Source organism: Pangasianodon hypophthalmus, chromosome 3 (assembly GCF_027358585.1).
Source record: "Pangasianodon hypophthalmus isolate fPanHyp1 chromosome 3, fPanHyp1.pri, whole genome shotgun sequence".
NCBI classification, from domain to species: Eukaryota; Metazoa; Chordata; class Actinopteri; order Siluriformes; family Pangasiidae; genus Pangasianodon; species Pangasianodon hypophthalmus.
Window position 1 is genome coordinate 18,137,731 of NC_069712.1, and position 22,336 is coordinate 18,160,066.

A 22,336-nucleotide genomic window follows, 5' to 3' on the forward strand; every position below is an offset into this window, starting at 1 on the left:
TGAAACTGGACAGCTGAAGACTGGAAAAACACCAGGCAATGTTTGTTCCAATTCCAAAGGTAAACATGTTTTCCTAATAAAGTGGGCATTGAGTGTATATAATTGCAGTATCTCACCCCAGCCGATTTGAAGCCGATCAATCATGGTTCACATTTGGGAGTCCCCTTACAAGTAAATTTACACAAACTCAGAAAGTGTCATGCGATACCAAAGTTTTTTTCAAACTAGCCAGATTTTCATAGATATCACATTTCTTGTGTAAAGGTTCCTGTGAATGATTTACGAGTAAATCTGTTTGTATCCAGTTTGATAAATGAGGCCCAATGATGCTTGGTGAAGTTCAGGGCTTACATTTTAATTTGGGATGATATCCTATTTACTATATGATTTATCCATTTAACTTATCCTGTTCAAACTTGGACAAATTCAATCTGTTCAATCTGTTCAGATCTGTCTGTGCCAACCTAAAAGATTCCTGAACAATATTATAAAACAAAAAAGTCCTAATGAAACAATTTGGGAAAAGCCCATTTTTGCATACAGAACAGAAAGCCCATAGGTCCATTTTGAAGATACTCATAGGGTGCAAGGAATTACCTCGTGTGGTCAGTTTCAGTGCTTCTGAATTGAAAACATTAGTCCTGATGAACAGCATTCTGTGAAAAATAAGGCCTTTCACAAATTACCATTAGTGAGATTGTCATGCACTGTTTGAAAAAATTTGTACAATTCCCAAAATGGCTTCCATGTTAGAATCAAACAGTAATTAGTATTTGCAAGGAGGACTAGCATCAAGACCATGCCCTTAATAATCCCTGTGATAATGACTGAAGACCATTCACTGCACACTATGTGTGAGAACTGTCTTTTTGTATGTTTTATAACATAAACATATTTAATCCCGGAGGCTTTCCTAGCTCTGCCAACAGTCTGAAGATTACTACATGCTCCTACATGTTCAGACTACACACACTACATTCTACATGGGCAATTTTTTACAAATGGGTCTTCTTTATAGTCTCAAGTAATTTATTACATGATACTGAAATGACACACAAGCTATACTTAAGAAGGCTTTATATCAAAGGTTTTCAATTGTTGGGCTACAAAAACGACAATTTTTGTGCGTAAAATGCCTTGTCTGTCCTATGAGTGCTCCTATTGTGTGGGCTACTTGGGAGTTCTGGCTGAAAACCAGGTCTTTTAGAGAGGAGAATCATCTGAATTACTCCATGTAGTGACTGGGGCTGAATGTGTGGGGTGGGCATGCTTTATCTCTTAATAGGGATCAAATAGCTACATAATGATAGGAATATGTGACAGTTTTGACCTTGTGCGGACATTTGGCTGGAAAATTGGTGATTTTTTTTTCTTTTTTTTTTTTTGACAAACACTAAAGGTTTTGTTTTGAAAAAGAGCTAAAAGATTTCTTTTAAGTTACTAAAATTAGGGTTAAGGGTAGGTATAGGCATAGAATAAATTTAGCTACTGTAACACACAGGCGAGTGGAAACACCCCACAAAGAAATTACAAACGTGTGTGTGTGTGTGTGTGTGTGAGAGAGAGAGAGAGAGAGAGAGAGAGAAAGGGGTGGGCAGTCTTTTCTGTCGCGGACCTGTCGCACAAGGTTTAGCATAAAGTCAGTCCCTCTCTGCGTGTGGGGATCGAGCCTGCACTTTTTCCAGCACCGCTCATGACAGACAAATGTCAGACCTGGAAACGTGAGCTTTCTCATCTTTCTTTGCAGTCCAGGAAACTTTCTACATGACGGTTGATCGGTACATCATTTCAGGACAGCAGCTCAGCCACAGCAAAGTTACATTTTTCGGGGATTACTTCCACAAAAGAGGTATTTAACGTAAGTCAAAGCTCCATTCTCCATAAAAGTGCGCAGTGCTAGAGAGCGAAAGCTTGTAAACACGTAGAGAGAAGCGCTGCTGTGTCTGCTACATGTGAAAGCTTTTAAATGCACCGCTGCGCATCTAGCCTGCATGCAGTCTGGGATGTGGAGCTGTGTTTGCAGGAGGGAGATAAACAGCATGCCTTCATCATCGCGCTGAAGCAGACATGATCATCCAGGGCCTGAGGAAATGCGCAAATTCTGCACTGATACATGCTCGCTACTCTACATGTAAATATTCAGCCTAATTGCATAACCTCATTTCATTTGCAAATCATTTTAATGAATAGAAATTGCAAAGAGCTTAAACCAAGACTCTGGTTATCTCCAAACTTGCTCAGATGATGCCAGGATGGTGCTGAATTTATAACCGAACAAAAGTTCATTAATGCGTCAACATAAATCACAAAGTGTTAAACCCTAATAAATATAAATTTGTATATAGACTATAGACTTTTTTGTGCAATTTGTGCGGGATCAGTCATGCGTATCAGTCATGACTTCTCATTTATTCTGAGATTTCCCCGGTAATTTTAGTTATGATCCTGGTCAGTTAGCACAGAGGTGGAGGAGTGCCGGGGTTCCACTGTCCTGTGGCCCACGCGCTCCTGCATGGCCACTGCATCCGGATCTGCCTGTCAGCATACAGCCACAACCCCACCTTAAAGAACCGGGCCATCACATGGACCAGAACTTAACATGAGCCACTCTGGGTCCAGCATGAAAATGTCACACATCATTCAACATCATTGGCACAAGCTGCAATAACATGAAGACCTTAAACCGTGGCTGTTACAGGTCGGATAATACACTGACATTTTCATAACTCAGTCTTATAAGACTAAATTCAGCCATGCTCGTCCCTGAATCTTCCGCTGTCTGGGTAATTGTACATTATTAATCAGCTTCGATTTATTATTACCATTATTACTGTTATTATTAATTATTATTATTACCTATTATCTTGTCTAGTCAGGCTGTATTTTATCTTGTTTTTTTTTTCCTTCAGTGTATTTATATCCTTGTTTCAACTCTTAAAGATGCATTTATAGGCGACAATAATCTGATATTTATGTTTATTTATATATATTTAACAACAATGAATCAGTTTTGTGTATCAGCAAAATTAGAAGTTTTGGACACAGGGAGGATTTTTTGATTTGCACTCTTCTGAGCTGTATAATATATTTTGCGGGATAGTCTAGTTGTACGCACAAATTACCAATAATAAAGGAACACATGGGAAATAAATATAGACTACAATAATATTCCATTAGTATTTTTTTATATAATACAGTTTATTTAAAATGTCATTTAGTTTTCTGTTGTAATTAAAGAATTGGTGTGAATTATTCCAATTCCACTGATATTTCAGCACCACTGTTTTATGAAATGGGATATTCCTGCTCGATTAAAAATTTCATTTCATTTGTAAATGCTTTGATACTTTATATAGCAAGAGCTCTACCGCTTGAATGAATCTATTGCGTTTGGTTCAGGCAAGGTTTAGTCTTGTAACGAAGAGCAATGTGCATTGTTCATTGTTATTTAGCGAATTTGCAAAGTCCCATTAATATTGCTTGGAAGATATTATAAAATACTCTAAGACTCCAGTTTGGTGGCTGCAAGCTCGTGCCATGTAAGCAAGTGCTGCATTAAATGCGCAGTGATGTAGACTGTGAAAGCGATGAATTTTGGGAAAGGGTCAGTTTTTATGAAAGGACTTGTAGTAGAAGCTGCATGAGGCTGAGTTTAATGGAGTGTAGTTGGGGTACAGGCTGGACCTGTAGCACGCCTCGGGCCTGTTTAAGCTTTCACGCGCAGGTTAAGCGACCTCGTGGACATTATCATGCGTGACGTAATGAATAAATCCCTGTCAGCTCGAGCTCAGCTGTGGCCCATCAGTTTCCCCTGACTGGGATCTGCTTCTCTGGACTACAGCACACTGCACTGTAAACTCTCGAATTTAGGGTAATAAATGAATAAATCCACAACTAGACTGTCGTGACATTTGCACAGGATCACTAAAGCAATGCACAGTAATATAAACCTATACTTTAGGCTAGAAAACATCAAGTAAACTGGACTGAGTCTCAAGTTCCAGGTTCAACAGAAAGCTCAGATAGGATGCAATAAAGTGACAGTTTAGTCTAATTTCACTGCCACTCAATCCTTTTCCCATTAAAAAAATGAATCCGCATTTGCAGTGTTTTGATATGTTTTGTTTTTTGGGATGTGGTGTTTAACGTCCCTACAGCAAAAACATCTGTATCCCAGCACAAAGATTAAAAGTGCCTGAATAAACATTGGCAGAGTTATATTGCTAGCCGTGCATCTCCCAGTTCACGGATATGTAGAGCTGCAGCTTTAACACACACAGGCAAATGCAAATGGATGTTAGGAGGGTGGAAATTAACATCTACAAACATTGGGTAGAAATTCCATCTGCCGCCGGCTCGAGTGGGCCCTTAATAAGTTCTCAGACAGCAAAGTGACACACATCTTAATCAACTCTTAATCCAGGGAATTAATTCTGGACGCGTTTATGAATAATTCCCAGCCTAATAACGCTGCCAATGGAAATGTGCTTAGTCTGCCTTGGTCGAACCAACAGATGGACTCAACAATCTCCAGAAAAATTAGAGGATTTCCCCCTCTGTTATCTTCTCTGCTCTTATATCTATTTCTTAAACCAGATTGCCATATACATATCGCATATATCAGCTTCTCAGCTGCGGGTTTTAAACCGTGTGGATGTACCCCGACGGCTGCATGGAGCCTGCTTGGACTGAGCTACTTGTTTAGTTTCCATTTCTTTACACACATGCTACTTTTTTAACCCATGCAAGTAAACCAGAGCTTTGCTTATGCACATGATTGAAAAGTCGGGAAAGAAAAGCACAAGTATCTCATGGCAGTATGTGAACTCTTCGAACATTTAGAAGCTTTCAGGTTTCTTCGGTTGTCTCTTGTTCTTTCGGAACCCTTAAAGGTACTGCATATGAACCTACAGGAAGTGCAGTTCATGCCTGTGTCATTGGCAAGTTGTAAAATCAAGCGTGAACGTGCGCGAGGCCAGCTCAGTGCAAACCATTACAATTATTCTAATAAAAGTGGTCGGCTACTGAATACCAAATGGCGAAGCTGGCCATAATAGCGCCTGTAAAATACATGGAGGTCAGAGTGTCCTAACATCTTAATCAGAATATCTGTTTAATGTTGGAGACATGGTGCAATCATTTAGCTTATAAAACTGGATTTAACAAAGAAAACATATTTAGCGCATGTAGGCTATAATTCTGTTATAGTAAATAATAATAATAATAATAATAACAATAATAATAATAATAATAATAATAATAATAATAATAATAATAGTAGTAGTAGTAATAATAATAATAATAATAATAATCACCATTATTATTATTATTATTATTATTATTATTATTATTATGCTACATATCATTCTCGTATTAACCTACTAGTTTATTTACCTTTGTATTTTTAAAGCTGAACTAGACTAGGTCTGTAACATGTTCAGTATGTGGAGATGAATGTGAATGTTGTGTCTTCACTCGGAGGAGGTCCATGACTTCTTCTTCCGTCAAAATAACTAAAGTAATCAAAAATAATAATAACTGACATGACCTCCAGTAACTGTAGCTCAGCGGGTGAACAAAATCCTGTTCATTCATTCTGGCCAGTCCTCGAAATTCATGTTTTGTATTTATATGCTCTGCTGAAATGAAGCATTCTTAATATTTTACCGACAAAAAAAAAAAAAAAGACAGGTTATGTTTTGTCCTTTATGATGCCGTCTGTCACAGCCAGTGAGTTTTTAATAAAGTCTCAAACCCGTACTGTCTGACTGGGCTGGGTTTCCTGTTAGAGCTTTAGGAGTTTCACTCTCAGAGGTAATAGTTGGCACTTGTTTCGAGAGATTTTTCTCGCTACACACATACAAACACACACACACACACACACACACACACACATCAGTCAATGCAGTCAAGAGCAGTACATATTCTGTTACAATGGCATATTAAAAACTGAGTGATCATCAACATCTGTGCGTTGTGTATCCCAGGATATATATATTTACATGTACACACACATATATATATATATATATATATATATATATATATATATATATATATATATATATATATATATATATATATATATATATATATATTAGGCATCAGACATGAACTGCATATTTATGAATGAATAAAAAATAATAAATGGAATAATAATAATAATAATAATAATAATAATAATAATAATAATAATGGAAAAATAAATAAGCAAGTAAATACTAATACTAACGATTGAATCATTATGTTAATTCTATACATTTTACTTTATTTGTTCAATTTGTAAATCAACCTTGAGCCTGGGAAAGGCGCTATGCCCTATAATAATAATAATAATAATAATAATAATAATAATAATAATAAATTAATATAGTTTTCCTTGTCTGTCATGTATCACTGGTAGTATCTGTCCCGCTGATCCACCGTTCTCATTAAAATAAACGCAATCATATTAATAGCAATCGATATGATTTTATGGCGGAATTCTTTCATTTAGTTTACATTTTAAATTTGCTGATGATTATCTAACGAGAAGGTAATTGATGGGGGGTTATGTTTAGTTTAGTTTTTCATTAATGCAAAACTAGTGAACACACGTGTAAGCAATCATACTGTATGATCATAAAGTATAATCATATTGCATTTAGCTGTGGGTTATGTTCAGTTATGTTCTTGAATTCTTTTTAAATATGCATTATCTTGAAATCTTTTTGGAAGTCTGCTTCATTGGAAGCAATGTTTTGTTTTCTGAAAGATATTTATCTGAATGTTACAATTAATTTTTACAGATTAACAGCTATTTTTTATACAGCTCCATAATTAAAAGACAAATTAGAATGAGCTGGATCCTCCTCTTGCTCTTTTCCAGGCAGATGGAAGGACTGCAGTCTGAAGGGCTTTATAGATTAATATAGTCTTCCAGTCTGGCTTTCTGGCAGCTTGTAGGCGAAACTGAACCATTAGGGCACTTCAGAGGTTATAGCAGTGCGGCGTTAAGGGACTGATTCTCTCATATGTAAGGTGTTAACTGCTGTTGTATAAATAAACGAGCTGTTATTTTAGCTTCCATTACGGTGTCATGGATTTGCGCTTCGCCTTACAATAGTGATTTTTTTAGACACAGCAGTAGACAATCTTTTCTTTTATAAATATAAAGATTAATTGTGTTTATAGGTTTGTTGGTGTTCGATCACGACTGAGTTTCCTTAAAAGGATTGCAGCTTGTTAAATGGTAGAGTGAGCATCACACTGAGCTCTCTCTCTCTCTCTCTCTCTCTCTCTCTCTCTTATTCTCTCTCTCTCTCTCTCTCTCTCTCTCTGTTTAACACGGTCTAAAATTTAGGATGCTTTTGGGAAACTGGGGCCTTGTTGGTAGATGTCTCTGTTTAAACTATATCACTGATGGTGTTTTGTTGCTGTTGTTGTTGTTTATAAAAGTATATTCTCTATTGATTGATTTAATTTTCCACTCTATTTATTTGATCTTTTCAATTTGTCGATTTTAATGATGATTTAAGCTTTTATGCTTTAATTCCGAAACCTGGAGCTGATATTATCAAACACACACTCGGGTGTAAATGTCCTGGTTTGTGCGCATTGCTTTAGACAGGTCTGCAGGTCTGCAGGTCTACAGATCAGCGGTAAGATGTGATATATTTTCAAGGCATAATCTCAGCCTAGGCTACATGAAGTTAAAAATGAACACGAGTTTCATTTGGCCATATTAGCGAAATAACGAAGGTAAAGAGAATTACCCGCATTGGGGTACACAGGCTGAAAATATTTTTGTGAAGGAGGAGAAGGAGAGATAGACCTACAGTCATGAAGTTTCGTGATGTTTTAGACGGAAATTCTGACAAGCTCAGTCGCAGGAAAACGAATATATATATATATATATATATATATATATATATATATATATATATACATATTGTTATTGTTATTGCAAAGAAAAGAGAACAATATGTTATTGCTCTGTTTTTCTTTTTCCGAATGTTATTTTGTTTTATTTACTGTAGTGTAAGCTCCTGACAGTGACTGAAGTGTGTGTGTTTTGTGGTGTTTTGCAGAGCCTGTGGGTGTGTGTGTGGGGATGGAGTTTAATCTGCTGGCGGACGCCGAGGCCCGCAGCCCCGCACTGTCTCTGTCCGACTCCGGCACCCCGCAACACGACGCGGCGTGTAAAGGCCAGGACACCAGCGGTCAGTGCACTGAAGCCGAACACTCTCTCACTCTCTCACTCTCTGACTCACTCTCTCTCTCACTCACTCCCTCACTCACTCACTCACTCACTCTCTCTCTCACTCACTCTCTCACTCACTCACTCTCTCACTCAGATCACTCTCTCTCTCACTCTCTCACTCACTCACTCACTCACTCACTCACTCACTCTCTCTCTCTCACTCACTCACTCACTCTCTCACTCCTCACACACACCACATCGAGGGCCAGAGTTATGCTACAAATTCAAATTCATTCATCCAGGATCTATACTGGCTGCATATAGCTAGACAAAAGTGCCGCAATAAATAGAAAGAGAAATTAGTGAAGAATATTTCACACACACACACACACACTAATAATAATAATAATAATAATAATAAGCCACATGTTTTGATGATCTATGTTATTATGCGCTTTTGGACGTCGCATCTCAGTGTTGGTGTTACGCAGGCGGATGTTAAATCAGGACTCTTTACAGTCTACATCCTCACTCACATCACACAACCAGCCTCAGCTACATACATCACACCGCTACATGCCATGAAGCTAGAGCACGACAGATGTAAATAACCGAAAGCTTCGATTGTTTTCTACTACTTGAATACCTGAATTTAGGATTGCGTTTAAGATATTGTTTCTCTCTCTCTCTCTCTCTCTCTCTCTCTGTGGGATGAGATGGCTTCAGACCAGAACAGGAATATCTATAGTGTGTATCATGATCTATTTCTGCACTTTGATTCTGATCTACTGATGATCAGATTATGATGTTAGTGACAGCAGATCACCTTTCTAAACCTTCTGATTAGACTGAACACGTCAACTTGAAATCTAGCCTCATCCTCACTAGCAGTTTTAAAGCAGTTTGATTGGGGATGTGTGTCTCATGCGGTAACGGTGTGAGGTTGGGTTTAATGGTGCAAATCCAAAAAGCAGCCGTTTTTCCACATGGTCCGTGAAGTATAGCGGGTTATATTTTGAAAGCATGACTGCAGGATAGCAAAATCATTTCAGTGCAGAGATCTTACATTTATTTTTTATTTTAGATCTCTGAATTTTACCAAAAAAAAAAAAAAAAAAAGTGGTACAAAATTTTGTTGCGTATAATACCACCTAATCACGACCAGCACTTTATATTTAACTCTGCATCAACACATATGCTTTAATAACAAATAAACAGCATATTATATCATCTTTTATTATTTCTAGTCTTTTCCAAAAAGAGACTGTAATACAGTATTTTTTGAAGACAACACCGACGGAACAAAGTGGGGATGAAAATATTATTATTTATATTATTAGTTTTATAAAGCAAGAGTTTTGCAGGTTCATGTCTAAAGGGAAAGATAAAATATTGATAGTTAATATAGTTAACTGTCAATTAAAAGTAAACAGTAAATAGATAGTTAATCTAAAAATACTGACAGTTATTGTGGCTGATACTTTCAAACAAAATTATAAATCATAAGCATGAGAACAGATAAGAAGCTGAAAAGTGAAAAGTGGGTGTATTTGAGTTTATGGAACAATCTGGAACAAGCAAGCAAGGGAAGCTTTGGAATGTAATATTGAAACAGCACTTTACCAGTGAACAAATTTTTCAGTTATTTAAAAAAACTTATCTAATTGTAACTTAATTGTAATTGAATTTATTGCATCTTGTTGTTATTTTTATTTTGTCATTTGTTTTTATTGTTTTGCTGGTTTTACTGTTTACCAGAGATAACCATATTTGTTGTATTATTTGTGACAATATGTGTGGGACAAGTTCCAAAGATATTACATTTCATCAATAAATAATCACTGTAAATACATCTGGAAATATCCCCTAAATATCCCTCTGCTCATTCTGTCAATTCATTTTCATTTACTTGCTTAAAAACAGGTCATGCATTCATTCGCATCCCACAGCGCACATACAAAGCCGCTTAGGATATTTTTGAGGGTTGTGTTTCTTGTTTTATCATTATATAGCTCAACTGAGAGGTTCATATTTGGCCTTATGGGACGTATATTCACTAATGCTGTAATTTGATGGACAGTCAAGGGGCTGCAGATAAATTTATATTTAATTGGAGCCAAATGTGACAAGGGATGCGGCACACACATAAATCCACCTATAACAAGACTTCAGGCCCCAGAGCAAGCCAGCATTCTTCCAGTGAAATGTTCGATGGTTTTTCCACACACCAAAGAGAAATCAGTGTAATTTAATGGGAAAGAACATGTCATAATCTTAGCAGTGTATTGTAAGAGCTGACTGTTATCAGAAGTCAAGATCTGAATCTGTGTGTGTGTGTGTGTGTGTGTGTATGTGTGTGTGAATCTTTGTGTCTGTAGACTTTACAGAACTGTTAAGTAAAAATTATTAAAATTGTGATAGGATGAGTTGCCTGCAACAGATTTTTTTCTATTTAAAATACAGTAATGCACATTAATGTGCTGAAAAAGGCATACTGATCTATGGAGAATTGTGGTGTACTGGAAAGCTTGCTGATTTAGAAATGCTTCTGCAGTTAAGTCCATGCCAAACAGCTCCAAACCTGCCCTGTCACTAATGCCTGATCCAGGGATTATGCGGCCAGCTAATTTAGCTCCTTCTGTGAGGTCTTCAATTTGCAGAACTGCTCTGGTGAGGGAGGATTTTCCCCAGACATAACAAATGCTGTTTGGTCTTGCTGTTTACTTTGTTTTGTGTCACTCTTTATTTCTTGGTGGGTAGCCTTTCATGAAAAGGCAATTTTCCCATGCATCCTTTTTTCATGCAAAATTAAATTTGTCTAGGAGCATTTATAAAAAAATAATTTGTAAAAAGCAAACGGTGCACAAATAATCCGAATTTCAATAATATATTTATTTTTTAAAATGCAGACACAGAGAAGTCCCATCAAAATCAGACAGATGAATCAAACCCTGAGGACGGCTCTTTGAAGAAGAAGCAGCGCAGGCAGAGGACACATTTCACCAGCCAGCAACTACAGGAACTGGAGGCCACCTTCCAGAGAAACCGTTACCCAGACATGAGCACACGAGAGGAAATCGCCGTATGGACAAATCTCACAGAAGCACGAGTGAGGGTATGTGTCTAGTGACGCTCTGAGCTGCAGAAACTGAGCACAACTCAGTAACACTTACAGCTGTTTAATGATGTAAAGAGGTAATTGTCATCAGAAATGTAGTGAAAATCTACAATTAATCAGCAACTACTATATCACTGAGAGAAGATTTAAAGGATTTTAGTCTAAACGCTTACTCTCAAGTTGTCTTTGATATAGAGACATTAATATGGAAACACTACTGTTTCACAATTTAGAATTTGATAATCATCAGTTTCTAAATTTTAGGTGATATACATTTACATATAATTATAAAATGATAAAATGCTAAAGTGATCAAATATCAGTTCAGACACTGTTTCAGTTTATCAGAAACCACTTTAGTATAACACAATATGTGGTCTAATGCAAATGTTACACAACATACCTTTATTAGACACATACTACTCATATGCAAATTCAGTGCTATTCCTCTCAAATCTCAGCCAGGACTTTTAGTTATTGCAGCGTAGTAGAGAATAAAGCAGGTGGGCTGCTAGCCTGATGGATGACAGCACATTCACTGGCTTCATGCCTGCCCGACATCTAAAGGATCAGATTCATGCTGGACAGAGGAAAGGTCACATAGCATGCAGTCTTGGCTATTTTGAAAGAACAACAGGGCTGGCGCTGTCCCTGTCCTAATGTCTATCAGTGGCCTCCTGAACCCTGTATGTATCCCACTAATCCTAGCAGGACATTCGCTCCTGCAACATATTCTGAATGCTTCTTCTGTCATGTTGATTTATGCAATTGAATGACTATGTGTTCCTAATACACTCTCCAAACCTAAATCATGACCCTGATCTAAAGCCACGCTGGACAATGAGGGATTTTTTTTTTCAGGAAAATCCCTGTCATGTTACTATTACTGTTCACTGGCTATTTTATGGAAGACTTCATCATCATATATTAAAAATAGCTTAATTGTACTATATAAAGATTTTTTTCATGATCCTGCAGTTTTTGTGATATGTTTTTTCTCCCGGGAATAAGAATATAGAAATTTATTGTTATGACAAATAACTTTATGCAAATATAATGTTGATTCAGTGAATCATGAAACAGCTGAGAACCTAAATTAAGACCAGAGAAACCCTGGCAATCCAGCTAGCATTTGATATTCAGTTATTTCTGTGAAGCCTTAAACACCATTGATATCATTGCAAACATGTTTCAAAGAGTGGGGGATTCCACATCCCTTAAAATAAACTAGTGGCATAATGAAACTATGTGGTATATTACACTATTTTTTGTCCAAATGAGCTTCTCATTACTACGGCAAGACTTCCATAATGTCACTCAGACAAGTTTTAAACCATCACATATCACAGATTTCAGTCATAGGCAATAGTTAACATTTCTGCTTGCTCTTTTTAGCATCTGACAGATCAAAGATAAAGCCGTAATGTCATCAAGAGGCCATCTGTTAGTGACAATTAGAGAGATTTCCAAATATTCACTGTTTCATTATGAATAACAAATGGAGTTTTACCCATCAAATTTCCTCTGCAATTCAGCTCAATGTATGCTTAAGAAAACAGATTTTGAGGAGCTAAATTCAATATTAGCCTTTAAAATTAGCAATTAAAACTTTAATCCACCTACAACCTCTAAAAATAGGACTTTAAATTTGACTAATGTGCAGAGAGATCTCTCCCGACGATTCTCTCAGACGTAGCTCATAATAGGGCAATAATTTAGTTTAATTAATCAGCCTTAATATGGTTTGATAATTCCTAGTAGAACTTGTCCTTCTTTTACTTTTCTAATTTTCTGCTGAAATATTAAAAAAAGAAAATATTTTGTCCTTGATCTACTTATTATTAGGATTGCCAGATCTGCAGTTTTACTGTGGAATTGGCATATTTTTGTCTTCCTGCTGCACGTTAATTTTAGTGTCTGTGGTATAGGAGTTGAATATTTTACATACATTAATTATATTAATGTAGTTACAAGTGCAATAAACAGGGTGGGGTTGATTTAATGCAATGCATAAATGCACGGGCTGTTACGCTTGTATGTGAATTTATGATCAGAAAGAAGTGAATTAACAGATGAAATGGTTTATCACTATAAACTGATTGTAACCATGGTCATATTAAACTAGAAGGCTGCTTTTTAGTGAATGTGCTTGTTGTGTGACAGAGAATTGGTTTAGTCATTCTGGTGTTCTTTATTTATGACATATGAAACAATATAAGATCATTTTTAGGCTTTCAACAAAAAACAGCATTTAGTACTGTTTCTTTGAAAAAGCATATGTAACATAATAAACATAACATGTAACATAATATGTAACATAACTTTTAAAATAATGCATTATATTTGGCAGTGGTAATAGTGATTATAATACAGGGTCAGGGCTGTTTTTTGGGCTGGTTTTGGTTTTGTTACACATACCTTGCAAAAAAAAATACAGCATACATTTAAAAAAAATCTAATTATTGATTTTTTTGTATAATTAATATTGTGAAACTTAAAACTTACTGTATATAGCTTGTAGTTTTAACTTTTTTTCTTTCTTTGTCTCTTAATCCAGGTATGGTTTAAAAACCGTCGTGCCAAGTGGAGAAAGAGAGAAAGGAACCAGCAGGCTGAGCTGTGTAAGAATGGCTTTGGTGCCCAGTTTAATGGACTCATGCAGCCATATGATGATATGTACTCTGGCTATTCATACAACAACTGGGCCACCAAGAGCTTGGCTAGCAGCCCCTTATCAGCCAAAAGCTTCCCTTTCTTTAACTCTATGAATGTTAGCCCCCTGTCTTCGCAGCCCATGTTCTCCCCGCCCAACTCCATCCCCTCCATGAATATGGCCTCCTCCATGGTGCCCTCAGCAGTGACAGGGGTGCCGGGATCAGGCCTGAATAACCTGGGCAACTTGAACAATCTGAACAGCCCTACGCTCAACACAGTGGCAGTGTCAGCGGCCACCTGCCCCTACGCCACCACGGGCAGCCCCTACATGTACAGAGACACTTGTAACTCCAGCCTGGCTAGTCTCCGGCTCAAAGCCAAACAACACACCAACTTTGCGTACCCGGCTGTGCAAAACCCTGTATCTAACTTAAGCCCATGCCAGTATGCAGTAGATCGGCCTGTATGAATCTCTTCTGCTCATATGAGATAATTCCCATCCTGTCCTTAAACCCACTACTGATCTAATCTGCCATTTCATTCTAAGGCATCAACCAGCAATATGGACTGGCTACAAACATGCAACTTTCGAAAATGACTGAGACCATAGGAATACGATTCATGAGGAAATAAAAGAGAAATTAACTCAAAATGGACCATGACTTAAAAGACTTGATCATGACACTTGGCTTTTGAACTGACCAAGTGGATCTCTAAACTATTCTCTCCAGCATGACTAGAGTGAATTACAAAGAAGAGGATGGAATGCTTTTTACTGCATTGGTAGAAAAGCCTTGCAAGGAAAAGTGTCCAGAATACATTCGCCACAAGCCCACAGTGAGGCACATGTGTCTGCAATACAGGCAAATGGATGTATATAATGGCTTTCTGTTTTGTATGTGATAAAAATATCTATGAAATGTAGTATTTTAAAGACTGATTTAAGCATGTTCCTCAAGAGCAGAACCTGGATAAATGTGGATTTTAAAGGAATTTTAATCTTTGTTGTGAATTCCATTCACCTAGGCTAAGAGGTCGTGTCAAAGGTTGCTGTCAAGACAGAAGAAGTAGCAATGAGTAGTTTGAGAGAAAGACAAATAAGTTCAAGAGTAAAAATAAGTTCCAGCTCTGCTGAAACATAGAACATTCAAGGTTTTTTTTTTTTTTTTTTTTAAATAAGTAACTAAAAAGCCATTGAATATAGTTTTGTGTGGTGTTCTAAAAAGGGAGTCTATGACTGTAAAATAATGTATGTAAGAGTGCAGTTGTTGAAAAAAACTTTTTGGTGTAGCCTGATTTGTCTCATTAAAATGAAAATAAAGAATTATTTGTTTTAATGAGTAACACCCTCAAAAAAAATAGAGTTCAGTGAACCTATTAGCGCTCTAAATGATTGTCGTCACATCAAGACAAAACCTGAGGGAGTGTTCTCTCCTTGTACTTGTCAGCTAATAGCAATGTTCCCTAAGTTCCATTACAACATCATACAGCGGGAACAAGGGCGATATAGAGCGGGAGATGGAAAGATATAGATGTTCCTGGTGACTCGTCACTGATCTGTTTGACCTACACGCTTGTAGAGTCCTCCCCGGGCTGCGAGCGGCACTTTATCGTGAATACCCTGTAATGGGAGGGTGGAGGGGATTCTTGGTGTTGCGCCTTGTCTCTCAGAGGGAACGTGGCCAACATTACGTAAGCACATAAGAGGCATCACTCCAGAGTGCCACAGTGCCCAATCTTCCAGCCGCAGCCTAACTAAACCTGAGAACCTTCAGCTGTCCACAGAAACATTCCACTATTTCAGACCTTTCAGTTCAGTTTCTCCACTTGTTTACCCAGAATACTTATACAGGGAATACTTTTCGGTGGGAAAATTTCAGCTATATTATTTTATTGTTAATCATCAAACAAGATCTGTAATTATGCTCTGTGCATATACTTACTACAACTACAACAACTACTCCTTACAAAGTAGTACAAACTTCATCTGGACTGGATAGAGTGGATGTCAATTTGTTTCTTTTAGCTATTTGTTGTGTTATCTCTCAAAAATGTGTCTTAAAAACAAAACACACACCACACAACAATATTAGCATTTATTAGCTCAACTTTAAACTTTTCTGCATATTGATTCATCATAATAAAGTGACCATTCCTACAAAATAGTACTTACCAGCATCACAACAGAATACCACAGAAGACTGGATCAGAAGACAATGGAGCCCAATGTGATTAACAGTGAATAGTGTGTGCAGATGATAACACACTGAATAGTGGAAATAAAATGACAAAATTAAGCTCTTTGTAGTATTGGGAGATCAAGAAGTCAAACTCATTTGTAGAAAATAAATGCTTGCAGTGGCTACAAATAGTGTGTGCGTGCGTGGGTGCGTGGGTGCGAGTGTGTGTGTGTGATCTGTATTCTCAGACAAAGCTTGGTCACACTGATGTTCCTCTCTCAGCACTCTGAATCAATATCTCACTGAAGTGTGAACTAGAAAGAAAACACATTTACAGTAGTCATGACCCCTGGCCCAAAAAAACCTTTTGAACTGGTAAGAAGAGTAACGATCACCTGAGAGATCTGCGTCACCTGTACAGCTATATTTATTTCCAAATTAAGCCAATAAGTAGTACTTGTTAGGTAAATTAAATTTGGTAATTAACAGACTCATATTCTGTAGATATAGTATATAATTTAAAAGTTACCTTAGGAATTATTGTAATTGTATTATAAACAAAACTGCAAAAAATAATAATTATACCCCATTATACCCAATCAAGCCCTGCACTGATGTTTACTTTTTAATCCTCTATGACCCGTTTCACATGATTATCTTTATTTGGTTAGCTTGTTTGCCTGAAAGAGGCATGATTAGGAGGGATACTGTTAAAACTTACTCAAGGCCAATTTACTTTAATTATAATAACACAAGATTTGTTTTGAAATATATTGTCCTTTTACTGCCCATCAAGAGACAAAAAGTAGACAAACTATAGCATTAAATATATTTGATCACATTAAAAAAATTACAAGGCTAAATTGTTTTAAATAATAGTTTACTATTTTTTCATTATACACACACACACACACACACACACATATATATATATATATATATATGTATATAAAATCATATAATGTTAGTAAACAGCATTATATATAAATAATAATATATATTCAATATACACAAAGTGCAGTGTCAAGCAATAGCACAGAAACACAAAATCTAACACATTTTTCTGTGATAACGAACTTGACATTTATAACTTTAGCTGTTAGTAATAATGCATATCTGAGATATAACTAGCTCAAAAAGACTACAAGAAGAGAATATTATGAAACTTGTCGAATGAAGGCTTGCAATCATAGAAATGAAAGCCTTTTATCAAAAACTCATAATCAAAAGTCATATCTTACATAACACACTCAAAAAGATATGGGTGCTTCATATGAAGAGCTAGTGCCCTAATTCACTAATTGCATGTGTAGTTGAAGGTCTCAGCCTAATTACATTTTTTTAATCAACGTTACAGTGAAATCATGTCATGGGCCAGGCACTAAGACAAAATTAATATGAAAATTTAGATAAAAGTTATTGAAGCCTGAACAGAGTGTCTTAATCATGATAATTAGCACTGAAAATAAAAAAAAACCCACTGTGGAGGAAATGTAATTTCTTCTTATACTAAGTTCTAAATGAGGATTAAAGAAATGAAAGTCTGCCAGGATGGTTCTCTAGAATTATTAACAAGACAAATTGATCAAAGACAGATGAAACTTCACATTCAGTTCCATCTGTCTTCGATCAATCACGCTCGTGCAAACAGTTCATAAAACATCTATTATACTGAGACTCTGCTGTGTTTTTCCATCTATTTTTGATCAATTTGTCTTGTTAATAATTCTAGAGAGACACTTTGGCAGACTTTAATTCCTATAATCCTCATTTAGAGCATAGCATAAAAAGAAATTACATTTCCTGCACAGTGTTTTAGCGTTTTTATTTTTAGCACTACGCAACATAATTAAGACACCATACCTCACAATGAATAAATAATTCAAACATCCCGTATGAATTGTACACATAGTCTAGAATTTCTTCTGCGTAAATCTGTCTTTCTCTCATTACCTCTGGTCATCTGCAAGTCAGATCTTTCTCCTCTCAAGGCCTTGGTCAGATCTCTTGGGGCCATCCTCTGATTGTAATGCACTGGTAGGATTAAAATTCCAGAGGCGAAATCCCGAGACAGAATGGATCTGTTTGAGCCCACAGCGTGCTCTATCTTGCTTGTACACAAAAAAACATAATCATACGATACATAATCGTATAATTTTACTTTGTATTATGATAGGTTACACTGCTGAATAAATAACCAAAGGCAGGCCTACAGTAGCATTCATAATACATAAATATTATACAAATATATAAACACATACCTGTGTTTGCCTTGGTTGATAATGTTTAACTCTTACAGTCTACAGCTCACGGTTTGTGGTCAGATTAAAGATGCAAGCTAAAGATTGACATAAAGTCCCAGTGTTAAATTTAGACAAATAGATTACATGTAAATGCACATACCATAAGCGTAAATAAGAGTAAATAAAACAGTCAAGAGGGAGAAAAACAAAGCACCAGCCATAATTAAATAATATCAATCATTCTGCTTTCTCTGAATTTAAACCTCTTGATGTATATCATGCAGCTCACAGGTTCATAACTGGTGATACTCATCACTGTGTTTTATATAGAAAGGTGAGGTGGCTTTTTCCCAGTGTATAAATAGATGTCCATGGGTACCTGTTTATTTATAAAGTCATTCTACATAAATTGCCTCCAAACAGTATATCACCTCTGTGTTACAGTGAAAGGTCAGTAAAGCCTATAATACCCAGTGCTGGACCTAATGCTCAATGTAGCTTGATGAAGTTTATCCTGACCTGGGGAGAGGTCTGTTCTCAGCGGTGGTTCTCAAAGTGGAGCCCGAGGACCCCCAGGGGTCTCTGAAGCGTAATCAGGGAGTCGGTGATTTTTTTTTAGTTTTATTACAGCAATGGAAATCACAACTCATTAGTATCAGTAATTATATTTATTACTGAATTCTTACAGTTACTAGCTTGCTTGGCTGGTCCCTTGAATTGAATACCTCAATAACTCAAAAAGATGTAGGCCTATAAATAATGTCATCTTGGGCCTGAAACAAAAAGCTCTATTGCTTCAATAAAGAGACAAAATATTACTGCATACATTTAAATAATGTTCATGAAATAAATCTGTGCTTAAGGGGTCTGTGGAATATATTTTACAGTTAAAGGTGTACCTGGGTACAAAATGTTTACTATTTAATTACAGACTTAGTGTGCTTGTACCTCTTTGTAAATGAAAGTGCTCTCCACGTGTTTCACTAGATTTAAATGAAATACCTGTGCAGGCATTTCCACACTCAGCTTATGCTACTCTCAAACAGGATTAGCCTGGAGTTTAAAAGTCCCCACCAACCGGGATCAGCATTACATGGCAGTGTATTTAAAAATACAACCAAACAGAAGTTTTTTCATATTTATTTCCATGTTTTAATCATAGTAATGATTTACTCCATGTTATGAGAGACAGCCATATAAGAAATGGCTACCCGGCTCAAAGTGCCCATGTGCACTGATCTGCTGCCATCTGCTGGTGATAAAGTGCACTACAGTTAACAACCAGAGATGCTGGCAGTGTGGGTCCTTTCCTGCAATTTCTTATCCAATTACACACACACACACACACACACACACACACACACACACACACACACACACACACACACACACACACACACACACACACACACACACACACACACACACACACACACACACACACACACACACACACACACACACACTGATCAGCCATAACATTAAAACCACCTGCCTAATATTGTGTAGGTCCCCCTTGTTCCATCAAAACAGCTCTGACCAGTCGAGGCAAGACCTCTGAAGGTGTGCTGTGGTATCTGGCACCAAGACATTAGCAGCAGATCCTTTATGTCCTGTAAGCTGCAAGGTGGGGCCTCCAAGGTGGGGCCTCCATACAGATGTTCGATTGGCTTGCGATTTGGGGAATTTGGAGGCCAGGTCAACACCTTGAGCTCTTTGTCATGTTCCTCAAACCATTCCTGAACAATTTTTACAGTGTGGCAGGGCACATTATCCTGCTGAAAGAGCCCACTGCCATTAGGCAATATTATTGCCATGAAGGGATGTACTTGTCTGCAACAATGTTTAGGTAGCTGGTACGTGTCAAATTATCCACATGAATGCCAGGACCCAAAGTTTCCCAGCAGAACATTGCCCAGAGCAACACACTGCCTCTGCCAGCTTGCCCCACACACACCCAGCTGTCCACATGAAGTAAAAGAAAACATGATTCATCAGACCAGGCCACCTTCTTCCGTTGCTCCATGGTCCAGTTCTGATGCTCATGTGCCCATTGTAGGCACTTTCGGTGGTGGACAGGGGTCAGCATGGGCACTCTGACCAGTCTCCAGCTACGCAGCCCCATACACAGCAAGCTGTGATGCACTGTGTGTTCTGACACCTTTCTATCATAGCCAGCTTTAACCTTTTCAGCAATTTGTGCTACAGTAGCTCTTCTGTAGGATCGGACCAGATGAGCTAGCCTTCACTCCCCACGCGCATCAGTGAGCCTTGGATGCCCATAACCCTGTTGCCAGTTCACTGGTTGTCCTTCCTTGGACCACTTTTGGTAGGTACTAACCACTGCATCCTGGGAACACTCCACACGACCTTTTGGAGATACTCTGACCCAGTCATCTAGCCAACACAGTTTGCCCCTTGTCAAAGTCGCTCAGATCCAAATGCTTGGACATTCTTCCTGCTTCCAACACATCAACTTCAAGAACTGACTGTTCACTTGCTGACTAATATATCCCACCCCTTGACAGGTGCCACTGTACTGAGATAATCAATGTTATTCACTTCACCTGTCAGTGGTTTTAGTGTTATGGCTGATCAGTGTGTATATCTACAGTGAGTTTACACACCCCTCTTAAAATGGCAGGTTTTTGTGATGTAAAAAATAAAACTAAGTTAAACCATGTCAGAACCTTTTTCACCTTTATTGAGAAATTGCAACATATAAAGAATTATTTTAGGGGTTTTTCCTATAAAAACTTCCAATACCCATTTTGCATAAGTGTGCACACCCTTTTATAATTGGGAATGTGGCAGTGTTCAGAAACAGCCAATCACATTCAAACTCATGTTAAATACTAATTTGTATACACCTGCCAACAATTAAAGTGACAGATTCACCCTAAATAAAGTACAGCTGTTCCTCTAGGATTTTCCTGACATCTTCTTGGTAACATCCAACTGGAAAAGCTGTAGGCCACAAAGAGCTTACAAAGTAGGTACAAGATCTCATTGTTGAAAAATCAGGACTTGAAAAAACATTTCCCAGGCATTGGATATACCATGGAACACTGTAAAGACAATAATCAACGTATGGAAAAAAATATGGCACAAGATTGACATCACGAAGAACAGGATGTCCCACTGAAATTGATGAGAAGACCAGGAGAAAACTGGTCAGGATGGCTTCCAAGAGGCCTACAGCAACATTAAAAGAACTGAATTTCACCTTTCAGCTTTCACCTTTTCACCTTTCAAATTTTCAGCTTTCACCTTTCATTACATGATCCGAAGCACATCTCCAAATCAACAATGGAATGGTTTCATCAAAACAAGATCAACATTTTGGAATATCCCAGCCAGCGTCCAGATCTAAATCCAATCAAAAATCTTTGTGGTGACCTGAAGAGGGCTGTGCACAGGAGATACCCTTACAATTTGACAGAGTTTTTTGCAAGGAAGAATGGCAAAATATTGCTAAGCCAAATTGATTAACTCTTATCCAAAGAAACTGAATGCTGTGATAAAATCTGAAGGTGCCTCAGCTAGGTATTAGTTTAGGGGTGTGCACACTTATGTAACCAGGTTATTGGTTTTTTCATTTTTTTTCCTCTAAAATGATTCTTATTGTCTTTCACTTTTCCAATTTCACAGTAAAGGTAGAAAAAGGTTCAGACATGATTTATCTTGGTTTCATTGTATATATAATTTTGTGTCAATAAAAGAAAAACTAACCTTGGATAAGAATCTTTTGTATCATCTGTAGTTTCACAGCATCAGATCCTCTCCGGAAATTGGATGTATGACAAATCTTGTTATTGCCAGTAAGTTAAGGAATATTGTTGATTTTAAGATCCAGCTAAAGTCTATCCAGAGGGCTGGCTTGTGGCAACACATGGGCCTCTTATGACATGCCAGTTTCTAAGCAGCTCAGGGACAAACAAACTAGGTTGATGTAAAT

General features: G+C 37.3%; 1 protein-coding gene across 3 annotated transcripts; it reads left to right on the forward strand.

Moving 5' to 3' along the window:
- The first annotated feature begins 1,597 nt into the window (after positions 1-1,597).
- pitx3 (paired-like homeodomain 3) lies at positions 1,598-15,134 on the forward strand. Of its 3 annotated transcripts, none has more exons than XM_034302627.2 (4): positions 1,598-1,849; positions 8,070-8,201; positions 11,092-11,297; positions 13,858-15,134. In XM_034302627.2, exons 1-4 carry the CDS (start codon positions 1,765-1,767, stop codon positions 14,422-14,424), a joined length of 990 nt encoding a protein of 329 aa, XP_034158518.2. In that variant the 5' UTR covers positions 1,598-1,764; the 3' UTR covers positions 14,425-15,134. The 3 variants fall into 3 exon arrangements, with proteins under 3 accessions (XP_034158518.2, XP_026789441.1, XP_053088977.1); XM_026933640.3 differs by having other exon boundaries at positions 1,605-1,858; XM_053233002.1 differs by lacking the exon at positions 1,598-1,849 and adding an exon at positions 1,865-2,131.
- The last annotated feature ends 7,202 nt before the right edge of the window (positions 15,135-22,336 follow it).